This window comes from Pollicipes pollicipes, unplaced genomic scaffold (genome assembly GCF_011947565.3).
Source record: "Pollicipes pollicipes isolate AB1234 unplaced genomic scaffold, Ppol_2.1 Scaffold_6686;HRSCAF=7923_pilon_pilon_pilon, whole genome shotgun sequence".
Classification (NCBI taxonomy): Eukaryota; Metazoa; Arthropoda; class Thecostraca; order Pollicipedomorpha; family Pollicipedidae; genus Pollicipes; species Pollicipes pollicipes.
The window spans coordinates 17,789,411-17,803,346 of record NW_023596921.1 but is presented as its reverse complement, the minus strand read 5'-3'; the positions used below and the strand labels follow the sequence as shown (position 1 = coordinate 17,803,346).

The 13,936-nt window shown below is 49.4% G+C and overlaps 1 protein-coding gene across 1 annotated transcript; it reads left to right on the top strand.

Moving 5' to 3' along the window:
- The first annotated feature begins 343 nt into the window (after positions 1-343).
- Positions 344-10,501, top strand: LOC119107894 (uncharacterized). The gene is made up of 3 exons (XM_037231468.1): positions 344-448; positions 1,878-2,040; positions 9,182-10,501. Exons 1-3 carry the CDS (start codon positions 348-350, stop codon positions 9,299-9,301), a joined length of 384 nt encoding a protein of 127 aa, XP_037087363.1. The 5' UTR covers positions 344-347; the 3' UTR covers positions 9,302-10,501.
- The last annotated feature ends 3,435 nt before the right edge of the window (positions 10,502-13,936 follow it).

The window sequence follows — 13,936 nt, the reverse complement described above, 5'->3', positions numbered from 1 at the left end:
CTGACGGCCGTGCCGGCCGAGACGCTGTCGAGGCCCACACCTGCGCACGCTCGACATGAGCGGGGTAACAAGCTGGAGAGCGTCCGAGCGCTGGCCTGCGGCGTGGTGCCCAGCCTGCGCCGGCTCATACTGAGCTCCATGAGCTCACTGCCGGCCCCTGGAGCGAACGCTTTCAGTGGACTGGACGAGCTGGAGGAGCTGCTGTGCCAGTTCAACGGGCTGACCGAGGTGGATGAGTCGGCATTCAAGGACACCCTCTCGGGCGAGTACTTGGCGCGGCTGGTGCGCGTCGACCTGAAGGAGAACAGCCCTGACGCGCATCAGTCGCGACCCCCCCCTGGGAGCGCATGGATTACGTCGATCTGGAGAGGAACCCATGGACCTGCGACTGTGAGATGGACTGGGTGGCCAAGGGCAACTTTCTCTTCGAGGAGGAGCCACTTTTCCAGTAAGCTGTGCTGCTGAGCGCTGCCGCACGTTGACGCGATTAGTTTTGTGTCTAATTTTACCATGCCTTACTGATTTGTTCTTAATGTTGTTTGGTTAGACCCTGTCACACCCTGAAGGAAGTGCTCCACATTTGTATGGGTTTTTAAACTTAAATGGTCACATTGGAAAGCATTCGGTGAAGTTTACAGCCCGCCATTCTTAACACCTAAACCTACCTAGTTTCTGAGCTACATGCCAGCTGAGATATGCGGACTGTTTCGTTCAGACCTTTCCAAGGTCACCTATGCATCCATGACGCCATAATAACGCCATTCAAATCCTGCAGTTACATTGGCCATGCGAAGATCAAGACCACGCGAAATATAATTGCCGATTCGTTCACATCTAATGTTCGTGAACACGATTTCCAGATATAACGGCCATCGATTGGCTATAAATTGGTGTTGTGCAAGGCATGATGACGTAATCACGCAATGACGTATTGCGGAACATATGAACCACATGGATCAGTTGTGTTGTCTAGAGCGACCTTCTCCACTTATAAGTACACCAATACCCATAAGTCAGCTCACTTTATCCAATCCGATGATTTTTCCAATGCCTTTAACTTTGGAGCATTCCCTTCAAGTGCTTGGTTTGGCTGCACACATAAAACCAGGAGACACTCCAAGCTGAATTTTAACTTAGAGCCGACTCCATGCCTGGCTCCGGTTTCCTTAAAATAAGTAAAACCGACTCTGACGATAAATGTAGAAAATTTCACCAATTTTAGATCTGATCTCTGGGGAATTGATCCCAACGGTTTATCTTATTTGTTATTATTTTTTATCAACTTTCACAATGCTCAGCACATATCTACATTAAGCAGTCAGACCTCACCGAAAAATTAGTATACATCAATGATCATTCGTTTTAGTTTATTTGTCTTTTTGTGTTGATTCAACAATACCTATCACAAATGTTAGAAATCAGGTCAACTGTACCCTGACCATGATGGGATAGTTGACTCAGCTCTGACTCAACATCCACATGTTTTCAGTGAATTCAACTCCGCTCCGACTCCCCAGTTTGGTTCTGACTCCGGTTGACTCCGGCTAAGAGTCAAAGTTGAGCACAAACCCGCTATATTCCAATACTCCATTATGCACACCGCGACAAAGAATTTGTCACATGAATCAGCCACTAATTCTGAGAAATGTCTCGAGCGCGGCGTGATGAACTGAGCCCCCCCCCCCCCACACACACACACTACCCGGCCAGGTCAGATTGCCTGCTTACCATCTACTCGGCGTTGTCATTGATGTAGGTGAAGTTACTGGCAAACGATGCCGACGATGCTAGTGATGCCTTCACTCATGTGATTTAGCCAGCCACAAATGCGCCCGTGGTCGGATTATGGTGTAACTAGTCCTTCGATACGTTGTCAGGTGTAAGCTGCCGGAGGCAGTTGCTGGACGCCCGGTCACCTCCCTGAAGGCGGAGGAGTTTGAGTGCGAGAACAAGGGCGGCTCGATCGCCCTCACTGTCTTCCTGGTGCTGCTGGCCTTGGCCATCGTGGCTGCTCTCGTCTTCGTCGCGTGGAAGTTCAGCGTAAGTGCACCGACTACTGGCGTCAGGGTGGAATGGGGTGGGGGTGGCGGGTAAACGTGAAACGTATTTTGTCGTGCCCGAGCGAGAGATGTCAACAATTCGGTGGACCAATCTGCAAGCGTGCTTTGGGATGAGAGCCCGCTTTCCACAGCTTGGTGCGAACACTGATTCCAGCTCCCAAACAGAGCAATTCCAGCGGAACTGGGGATTTTCTCCTTACTGGGGATTTCTCCTTAAACTGGGGATTTTCACCTTACGATTTTGAAGTGTCATGCGATGTCATCACCCAACCGTCCAGTGCAGGCCTTACCCTCTAATGGCTAGTTGTCAGCGCACCGTGCGTGACGGGTCAGGTGGCCGGGGAAGCTCTTTTGGCAACAACTCAAAAGGGATGATCTTACCAGCCAGAAAGTCAGCGTGTGTGCTGATCGGGCAGCAGGGATGGTTTATGGTTGATAAGGTTCCTAGCCGAAATATCTCCTAACCTTGCGCCCAGGGGTGATAAAAGTGTACTTTTGTCGCCGGCCGAACTTCTAGAGGCAAAATTGTCGCCAGCAGCGTAATGCGATGCCATATTACATAAAATGGTAATGAAGTCCATGCCCAGTGGCGTCATCGGGAATCAGTATATCATTGAAAGCCTCTTTCATCCCCATAGTTTTCAGTATCATGCGCACAACCAAAACGTTCCATTTTACAACGTCCTTCGACTAATATCAGGATAACTGCTGTTGCTACGAAAGCAGGCACACCTGCCCTAGACTATGGGATAGCAAAATCACGGCAGCAGTGTTCATTCACCGCAGGCATTTGCCGGGGGCCTCACGTTTAAATTCGATCTACGGTTGACTTTGCTTTCCTCGATCGCGAAAAAAACGACAACGAAGGACCTCGATAGCCAGGGCAGCAGAACACATGGCAGAGCTTGAACTGGTAGCAGGCTGCACTGAGAATGAGGTCTGACATGCAGGCCTCCTGGAGGCCATGCCCCCTTATGATGCCCATGCCGAGCTCCCCTCCCTTCATAAAATCAGGATTGCTCATATGCAGCGTGGTCATCGTTATGGTCATAGTCATACATTTCGCAATTCCGTTCTTAAATGAACCTGCATAGAAGGTGCAAATCATATTTATTCCTTATTCGCGCCGGAGTCTTACGCTATATTTCGATCATTTACTCATCGCTAGATTTTCCTCGTTTTCCACTAGGTGCGGCTTGTCTACGTCTACCAACAAAATTGCGTGGTACACTTGCGGGTGGGGGACGGGGAGATTCTACGGTTTCTCGTGAAATTCTATGCAGTCGTTTGCAAGTTAGACTTCGGCCACAATCGTAGCCACGACCATGGCCGCGGCTGCTCAGTCCCTTTTCAAGGGTTTCCATGAATATCTCCGCAACGTGCGAATACTTTGCGCTCATAAGATCCTCGAATGTCAAACTAGCTATTTCCTTTTGAACGACGCCCATTTGGTTCACACCAGAAGTTTAGCATACAGGTAAGACTTTGCCCGCAACTGTAACCGCCCCGTGACCGTCTTTTAGGGAGACCCCTCGCAAAATCGCAGTGCGTTGAAAGTCGCCGCCCACCTGATATCAGCCGCATCGCAACAGGTGAAACGCGCCCTTGCGGCCAGATAAATCCCCATATCGAAATCTCTGTCAGTGATTTCGATTCGGCCATTCGCTGTTTTTGCCAGCCTAAGAGTCGGCTGGCAAAAACAGCGAATCGACCGACCGGCCGCGTCATAGGAAATACACTGATTTGTCGCCGACCTGTCACCGGAGAGAACGACCAACTAAAAATCATAGGATAATTTTGTCGTCAAGTCGGGATGAAACCTAAGGAAGCTACCGTGGTGCCATCGAGTACAGTGAAAAGTCTACAAAAAAGTTTTTTTGTGTTGTATAACGAAATGTTTTACCATGGGGGCAGCATTTCGTTAACTAATATGCGGCCTCCATCTGTACATGGGAGCCTCATATTAGTTTTTGCAGAGAATGCTGTATTATTTCGTCGTGGCTGTTACCGATATTTTCTGCCAAAGTGGCAATAAGCTTCCCGTAAATATGTCCATTTTTGTCGCCGACCTTATCCACCAATTCGGAAAATTTTACCACCCCTGCTTGTGCCATAAGCTTTGGACTGTGAGCAACAGGCATAGAGCGAAAAGCTTAAGAAGCGCAGCCAGGGCTTTCACAATGGCGTCAAACCAACATGAAATATGATTGGCTGGACGAGGTGCTTCATCTCAGCACTGACAATTATGCCGAACAGGAGTTGCCCACAAAAACGAGCGCAGTCACATCTACCTCATTTATGAAATCTTGTCTCGCTGGCTGCCAGAAAAATGGCGGCCTCGCTAAGAAGTCTGGGTAACACAGATTTTCAGAGGTTTGGTGACGCAGATGATCAGAGGTTTAAGGACGGTCTGGTATTCCTCAGTTCGGACTCAGTCTGACTGCTGCTGCTGGGCTGAATTACTGAAGGAAACCGCTTAAGCCGACAGGGACTCTGGCTTGAACACGGCATATCACCTGCCAAAACGCAACTGGGCGAATCCAGAGGCTGGATTCTCTGTTCTTTTAGCTCAATATCAGCACTTGTCCATCGGCCGTCCTTGTTAAGATAGGTGACAATAATTGCTTTTTAGCTCAGCTGTGATACGGCAAAAACCTGTAAAATCTGACATCGTCCCCGTGAACGTCCGTCCACCTTCCTGTTACTTCCTGTTACTTCCTCTTACTTCCTGTTACTTCCTGTTGCTTTTTGGTATAATTGTCTAGGCTTTATAAAACGCCGTGACACTAGCTTCCGCGCTTTTTGGGCTGTTATAAATGCGCCTTGTTTTCGTCCGCTTCAACATGCCATTCAGTGTCACTGTCTTCACCATGCCAATATCGCCGTTGCTCATTATCATGTCACTTGAGCCGGTCGGAACACGGTGTTCTAGTCAATGCTATAGTTGCCTATGGCTACGCTAGCCAATGGTTGCGCTCAAGCGTGGCTTATTTATCAGCACCATCCACGTCTCACCAACACTCATACACCTGCTGAGACACTTTGGGGACCAGGAACTCTTGCTCAGGCGGCCAGTGGCGAAACCAAGCAGCCCTTGTCCCGCCGCCCTAAGACGATGACAGTGAGAGGTCACGGGAGAGATCTGTGTGAACAAGCTTGTCGTGCGGCGTCCTCCGCTATGACGCGCGACATCTGCTGCAGCGTACACGTACGGCTGCTCTGTGAGGAGAAGCGAGACTTCATGCGGAAGGGTTAGGTCGGCAGTGGGAAGCGAAAGAGTCGACCGGAATCTGTCAGTGCCGAGTACCGTGCCGGACCAGTTATGCTCGGTCCTTGCTGGTGCAGGGCCACGCGTGGCGGGCAAGTTGGGACACGGCCGCCGCGCACCCTGCCCTGCCCCCTGTCGCATGGGAGGACCTGTGCGTCTCACCTGGCGTTCCCGGATCCGGCCGTCGCTGGTAGTTGTGCTCGGATTCAGCCGAACACCACTGTCCAGTCCAGTTCAGTTCAGTTCAGTTCAGAACAGCTTGAGCCACGAGATGTGTAATTGCGGCAAACACGGCGTCTGCATCCACTCTGTCCATTTGTCTATTGATCCGACCGGCACGGTGCACCTGCCTGTGGTCGATTCCAGCATTTTCGATTCCATTGTGCCTGGTTCTTGTTTTTATTTCTCCCTAATGCGGTCTTCAAAGCCGGTGATCTTACCGGTACCTCCAACTTCCACCCCACCTTGCTGACCCATCGTCACCCATACTGGAGCAGCATGTTCTCTGGAAAGTCTGCAACCACCTGTCTCACAGCTTTACAGCTCTGTTGAATACCAGCTGAACAGTTACCTCACAAGTAGCCGAGGCTCGGGGTCGACACACCGGGCAAGATGACACTGCAAGTGACAATGTCACACATGATGGGTCACAGACGTTTCTGGGTGCCGATAGTGCAGTGGCTTAGCTGTGCGTCTGGAAAACCAGAGGTAGAGGTGCCTTATTTCATGCGATGCCCGCCCTTTCTGCCAGGGTGAGAGGCAGGCGACACCATATAGCCTCAGCAGCTTAGTGTATGGTAAAGATCAAATGACGACGACGACACAGGCATTTTGGCGTGCGCGCACCACACAACTTGTTGCCGCGTGCCTTGTCGCGGCTTTCCACGCGCCTTTACGGTACCCACTTGCGGCGCGCATGGATATGCAGAGATCTCGTTCAAGCAACAATGTCGTCGTCATTTCTCGTTGTGGCTTGTTTTTAATTGTGTGGACGGCGGCGATTAGGTGATTGCAATGATAAAAACTCAAAGTCAAGCAGATTCTAAAAGTCAGTTTAGTTTTACACCGAACGAAGCACAAGCTGACGAAGCAGGCAATCCGAAAGCCGTCGACGACGCCAGAAACCAATCGGAGCTTCCAAAATATCAAATATACAGCCAGGACCTCAAAGTCTGTCATTGGCTTCTGAGCACGTCAGTGATCTTCTAGGGCTCAAGCGGAATGCACGGCGCCAAAAGTAAATGCTGGCGTCAACAGGTGGCTTAGTCGTCGCCGCTGATGTCACGAGTCTCGATGGTGTTTTCTGATGTTGCCTGATCGTATGGTGAGTGTCTCGGAGGGGGCGGGATCAAAGTCTCTGATGTCAGTGGCATGGGCTCCAGAACCGGTCAAAGGGCGCGATATTTCGAAGCTGTCGAGATTGTTCGGCTACCCGCGACGGTATCGGCTCGGAACCAACGGCCTGGCTACACCGGTACCACCAGGTAGTAAAAGGAGCAACTGTCTTAAAATCGTCGTTAATTCTTGTTTTCGTTTTCCACTTGACCTTCTCTGTTCTTCGTGTGGTCTTTGTGCCGGTGGGATCATGCATACCAATCTCGGCTTCTTCCCAAGGTTTTCCACTTCGGCACATCATTCCAGGCCTGCGCTGTGTGCGTCCATCGCCCTCAGCAGCATGCATCGCATTGTGCGTTGTAATAACTGACCTCGTCATTTAGATCATGTAGATCGTGCGCCACCTTGTGAGTATCTATCGGCGTACTTCTGAAGCTTCACTTCTGGTGCGGGTCGTCAGGCTAGCTGGGTCGCCAATGGGTCATACACCTACTCTGCCACGGGGTCACGTAATCTATCCAACCGCTTTAAACGCAGATGAATGAAGCCGCTGCCATTCATAATCGCGTAAAATCCGTGAAAACCTGATCGTTCCTAGGATTTTCTCTTGTTTTTCCGTGTGATTTTCCGCCAAAATCCGGGATCGCGAAGACGCAACCTTGGCTTTTTGGGACCATTTTTCATGCAATGGCAGTAGGTCATCGGGAGACTTCCACTGCTTTTCAATGAACTGAACATTACCTCATGGTGTGAAAGCAAGCTAATACAACGCCTGCGAAACTTACCGCATCCAGGCCCCAATGATCCAGGTATTTTCCTGGGATGTACGCTGAAAAGATTTATGACGGTCGTAAAAACCAGAACCGTTCCCACAGCAAGTGAAGGTAACGAATAGGATAATTCCAAGCATTCGTGGCACAAAACAAAATCCTTGCGAACTGAAAAGTCCAAGCACGTCCTCTGCTGAGAAGGGGGTCGGATAGGCTAGGATCCGGGGCGATGAAAAAACCGGAGAAGGCCAAAGGAGCTGCGGAGACCACTGGGGTCACCACACGATGCTCAAGTCTCTGAAATGTTAGTACACACTTCTGCAACAACCATAGGCCTGGGAACGGCTGCTGGAGCTGGATGCATCGAGATACCGATCAAAGTAGGGTGTGCAGGGACCAGCAGGGACCACGGACGGGATGCCAGGGCTCCCGGGGGAGTCAGAGACAGACCACTGGGTTGGAGCCACCATTCGTATATCCTTGAGGATGGCCCATCATCCTGGGTGAGTCGGGCATTCTGGCTGAAAATTTTAAGCCATGCGAAAGTCAGGTTCCCCCTCTCATTCAACCGGGTCGTTGGTAACCTAGCAAGGATCTCTACTAGACTATATATATATATATATATATATATATATATATATGTATGTATATATATATATGTGTGTGTATATATGCATATATATATATATATATATATATATGTGTGTGTGTGTGTGTGTGTGTGTGTGTATATGCATATCCATATATAGGGCCTCTACTAGGACCTCCACCCTAAAGATCTCTACTAGGCAATTCAAGATTATTCTTTTATTTGTAATTGAGGGCTAGAACTTAAGTTAGAACTAAACGGTGATCAACTTGTAACTAAGGGTAGCGTGGCGCAGACGTAATGCCACTGCATATATTTAGAATTTGGATAAATTTTGCGTGCATAATCATTGTAAGAAATTGTCAAGGAATTGCATATTACATATAACACTGATAGCACATATCGATTGCCAGCCAACAAGTAAGCTTGATCCATAGACAAAAGACGGACAAATTCCAGACCGGCTAGCCTCGAATGAACAATCTTTCAATTATGGATCAATCACCCTATTTAGCCTCTGAGAGCATACAGCATGTTCCGCAGATCGGAAAATTTAGACCAAGCATGAAAAGTTTCACCGACTACGCCGTGAGTTTAGCCTCTGTAGACAAAAGATTCCAATGAATCAGTTCAAGATACGCAACCTTTCTTTTGGTACTGGGTCCTCGAAATTTGGCGTAATAAAGTGGCTTACAGCTCTAAGTAGACTGGGCCTTAATACGTGCACCTTACGGGCTATAGGAACGCACTGCATGGGACGGTTGTGCTTCCAACGTACTTTGTGTGTGTGTGTGTGTGTGCGTGTGTGTGTGTTGTGTGTGTGTGTGTGTGTGTGTGTTGTGTTGTGTGTGTGTGTTGTGTGTGTTGTGCGTGTGGTGTGTGTGTGTGTGGTGTGTGTGTGTGTGTGTGTGGGTTGTGTGTGTGTGTGTGTGTGTGTGTGTGTGTGTGTGTGTGTTTGGGGGCTGCGATATCATGACATTAAAGCACGCTGAAAAATAATGAAAAGATAGGAGAGCTTTCTCATTGGTTTTTGGGAGGCCTTCCTAAAATGCGACGTTAGTGGCAACGGCCTCTGACTACACCGTCTACGCTGCTAACCTCTTCCTAAGCTGGTACAACGAGACATATCCCAGTCACCATGCGCCGCGTGTGATTTCAGATCTGCCAGAAGGTCAGGGAAAAGGTGTCTTCCCGGCCCAACTACACCAACGTGAGGACAAACAAGGAGCGCGTGGAGGTCGGAGGCTTGGAGTGGGACAACAAGGACATCGGAGTGTGACTGACGTCGGAGTGACGGTGTTGATGGCCCGGCCGTGGCTCGCGGCCGCGCTGGGCCTGACTTTAGTGGCATGGGGCGCGAGTCGCTCATGGAGAAGCCGCCGCACGTGTCATGCCCGGCCCGGCTGTGCGCGCGTGCCGACGTGCTAATGGAGTGCCTTTGCTCGTACCGTTGCGTCCAGGCTCGCCTGTATTCACGTGAGGCGTGTGTCGTGTAGTCGGTCGTATACCAGCACTGTGCAGCCGCTCACTGATCTCCGCACGTGGCCGCAAGGCGGCTAAGTTGTGATTCATGACCAATTGCGAGAACTAGGCTCCTTGCACCTCCATCAGGCAGATCGTGTTTTCAAAGGTGTCAAGTGCGGTGGTGATGTGCTGCACCATGCCACTCCCAATCGGAAAAGCTAAATGAAGTGCTGGAATTCATGACTTGCTCACGCATTTTGTTTAAAAAGTCATCGAGGAGTGCACAGATGTCATATATTGCATAACATATGTCGTTCTAGCCTCTGGGAACCTGCTAACGACACAACTGCTTCTGCAGAATGTTGCTGGTTTCGTAAGAGGTGTCGCTTTTGCTGGTGTGATAAGCAATCAGTTGCTAGCGAGCTCATCTGCGAAGAAAATCTACTAGTTTTAGGATACCTGATGCTGGACAATGCAGTGTCATAACCTGAACTCGCAGACGTTGCGCGACCCCGTGAGGGCTGCTGTACGACCATGCAGTTAAGGCACCCCAGAGCAGCCTCCGTGGGTCTTTTCTCTTGTTATGAAGTGCGTGATGTGGTGCACTTTTAAGCGTGCCTTTTCACTGATTGCTTTTTAGGAGGCGTGGCGGTAACATTGCTGTGACTGATGAGTTTTTGACTGCTGAAATGCTTTGCTAATGCTGCAAACTTACGTAAAGTAAATGCAAGAACAAACTGCTACCTACACTGTCTTAAGCAGGATGAATGCGAAGGAACTCCAAATGTGAGAAAGAAGAATAACATGATAGGGACAAGACCAGTCAGAAAATTATTGTTGAGCAAATGAGCAGATGATTGCATCATGCCCTCCGGTTTATTTGCTACATTCCTGTTTGTTATGAGATTTTTTGCTGTAATAACCTTCCTGAGTTGTGTACAAAGGAAGGCGGTTCGGGCTTTGTTGCAGTTGAAAACCTGTCTTGGAATACAACTCGTCATCTCATATCTCGAAACACCAAGCTTTTTGGTCGTCCTAGCTCTTTCGACGCTGTATGTACAGGAGAATAAAAACAACCTTATGCTCATAATAGAGCGAATGAGTCCAGAAAAACCATATATATATATATATATATATATATATATATTTCAGCCGTTGGTTTTCCTTTGCACATGCATATGAAGCAAACCTTCGATTCAATTAACAACCAGTGTGCCGTAGAGCATTTTAAGAAGCATCACTTACTGCTCTGCGGCCGCATGCCATCAAGCAACTCCATTGGAGGAGAACTGCACTACCAGACGGTATGATGCGGGGTATACTTCAAAAACCTACAGGGGAAACTCATAGTGTTCAGTGTAGGTTCCCCAGTTCTCATTTGAATTTAGCTGCTAGATTTATTTACACATCTTTATATACCTACAGGATGGATATTTTGAGCGAGCTTGTGTCGATCATTTCCGTGTCATGTGCGTTGATGAAGTGGTCGCTGAATGGAGCATTTCTGGTTCTCTTTTACATCTCAGGTGCGCTGATTAAAGGGAAATGTTCCCCATGAACAAATATTGAATCAAGCATCATATATGGTAAAATAAGCTCACTTATACCTAATATGGCATGTACCTATTGGATAAAGGTTACCTATTGGCATCCTTTATAGTGGAAAAGACTGCTCTAAACAAGCTTCTCTGTTCAGTAAATATGCTCCTCAGTACATCATTGTTTGATTAGGTAATCGTACCTTGCACAACATTGATTAAGACCCAATTGGCGGTCAGTATATCTGGAAGTCGTGCTGACGAACGTCAGATATGAACCACTCGGCCATGACATTTTCCTTGGCTTGATCGCCGCATGACCAATGGAATGAGAGGTAACTGACGTTATTATGACGTCATAGATGCCTGGGCCACCTTCAAATGGTCTTTTCGAATTAGCATGCACCTCTTCGCGAGCGTGAAGCTCAGAGACCGGGGAGGTTTAGGTCTTAAATAGGGCTGGGCTGTGAACTGTACCGAATGATCCTCAATATGGCAATTTAAGTTCAAAACCCGATAACAATGTGGAACGCTTCCTGTAAAGAGCTCCCAGACATTACGTTTGTCTCGGTAATGTAGACGTTTGAGGGGCTTTGTAAAGTTGGTAGGTGACGAGGTACACGACATTTTTGCGTTACACCTTCCCAACAGCCCCGCAGCGCAGGAATTGCATGGCCATTGTCAGCTGGGCATGGTGAAGGGTCAAGTGCTGAGACGGCAATGTGCGCAGCTTATGCTTTACTACTCCTCCAAGTAACGCGTATTGGCAACGTATATTAACCCTGACTTTTATTGCTATGTGGTTATCAGTGTGGTTACATCACTGGGGGAGTTTGACCATCCAGGCGTCCTGAGAGGTGTGCTGGACAAGCTGCCGAATCATATGCAAGACCTCTGAAAGGGTCAGGCTGTCAGGGTTCAAGTCTCTGGCAGGTGTCCCGTCTTCAAACATTTCGCGAGATTTGTGGAAGACTGGGCCAAAATCAGTCCAAAATGGTGCTTTGGAAGCAATCTGCATATCAGAACACTGCAAAGGGCTTAACGCAAACAAAGCACAAAACGAAGCCGCAAGCCAGACCAGCTGTTTGGCTCCCAGCATGGCTACAGAGGACGTGGAGTACAGGTGCTGGTATCGTGGCGAAAAATAGGCTTGAAGATTTCCGGGTGCCCCAAGAGAAAGACGCCGAGGTGAAGAAGAGATACATGATGGACCATGTCTTGGACATCTGCAAAATTTACAAAGGACGGCATCCCACAATTTTACACAAGGGTCTGACGTCGCCTTCGCATGAGGTCGCCTTCGCAAGAATGACGTGGCAAATGTTTGCTGAGACAACAGCCAAAAATGGTCCAGTAAGCATGGCTGCTGGCGCTTTAAAGATACAGAGAATCATGGCCATGATTCCCGTCAGGATTCGCGTCAACTAGGAAAGGGCGATCGGCACGTGCGCCCTCCTTGATATTGGTAGCTCCACCAACTTCTGTGGATAATCGTCGCTTGATGCTGTTGATGCGACAGACGCCGTGCCTGCTCAGCTTTCGCTTTGTGTGACAGATCCTGAAGCAACGAGGCCAGACATCCTCATTGTCACAGGGATGCAGGTAAACGAAACGAACGGGCTCAATCTTATCGCTCTCTCACTTGTATACACGTTGGAGAGATTTTCTGTCGCGCATGACGACACCCCGAAGTAAGAGGACTTACAAGCGTGGCCGCACATTCGCGGCGTTGAATGTACAGTACAGAGATGTAGACATTAGGCTCCTGATAGGGAACAGCGCCTCGGGAGGCCGCGGAGCCACGGGAGGCTGTCCATGGACAGTCAGGAGCCACCATGCTGCACCAGGAAGGCTCTGCCTTTAGGTAGACGTGGTCCAGAAAGGACATGCTTAAGACTTTCCTGACAAACGTATGGCAAAAGAGATGGGAAAATCTGGTAGATTCCAAACCATAGCGTTTACTCTTGGACTGCGCGGACACGGGATGTCTCTGAACTCAGGTTTGCTCCAAGGCCCCGGTTTCACCAATAATCTTGCTGAGGTCCCGCTTCGCTTGAGACCTGCGCCTGTGCCGTTCATAACGAATATGGAGGCAATGTTTTACCAAGTTGGAATGTCACCGTAGGACAGAAGCTTTCTGAGATTTTGTTCGTGCCAGAAGACGATCAGCCGGCGTCAAAGAAAGGATACAGGACATCAGTACACCTTTTTGTTGCAACTTCCCCAGCAAGTTCCGTTAACTTCGCACTGAGAAAGACTGCTCTCGATTTCGGACGGAAGTTCGATGAGAAGGCTGAATGACCTATCAAGCAAAATGTCCATGTGGATGGCTGAAGTCCGAGGATTCGGGAAAAGACGCCACTAACTTGGCACGTGAACGTCGAGATGTCGAGCAAGGGAATGAATCCCAACTGCACGCGGCCATGTTCCAGATGAACATTCAATAGATGTTCGGCTCTCGTCACACATCCCACGCATCAGCCAAACCGGGCCGGGCTCGCACCAGCCAAACCTCGGTTGGGAAATCAGTCACAAAGCTTGCGGTTTGTGACTCTTCTGTGTTCTTCAAGTGGTTCTTCTCAGCAAGGAGGAAGGAGAATCTGGGTTCTGTGGTTGAATGCTGACGAATTCAATGCGACTAGTACCACCACGGCTGGTCGCCCCACTATCGCCGAACAGACATCGCTGGGTATCTGATCCATGTATTTGTGGCGGTCCTGTTGTGTGCCGTTGACGGCCCGGTTTTCGGCGAATTGGGCGGCACCCCTGCGTAGCTGGTGGCAGGGAGCACGTGACCAGGCCCTCGACCTGGCTCCGATGGGCGGCCGGCCAGCTGCCTGGCTGGCCGGCAGGTGACTGGAAGCCGGCGTGGGCCGTGCCCGCTTCGAAGCCGGTTGTTGGTTCGAAGCTGA

Excerpts from the sequence above, each read along its gene's own strand:
- LOC119107894 (XM_037231468.1), top strand. The coding sequence starts at position 348 with ATGGATTACGTCGATCTGGAGAGGAACCCATGGACCTGCGACTGTGAG. Across the intron at positions 449-1,877 it reads GAGGAGGAGCCACTTTTCCA|GTGTAAGCTGCCGGAGGCAG; the intron begins GTAAGCTGTGCT and ends ATACGTTGTCAG. Across the intron at positions 2,041-9,181 it reads TCGTCGCGTGGAAGTTCAGC|ATCTGCCAGAAGGTCAGGGA; the intron begins GTAAGTGCACCG and ends GTGTGATTTCAG.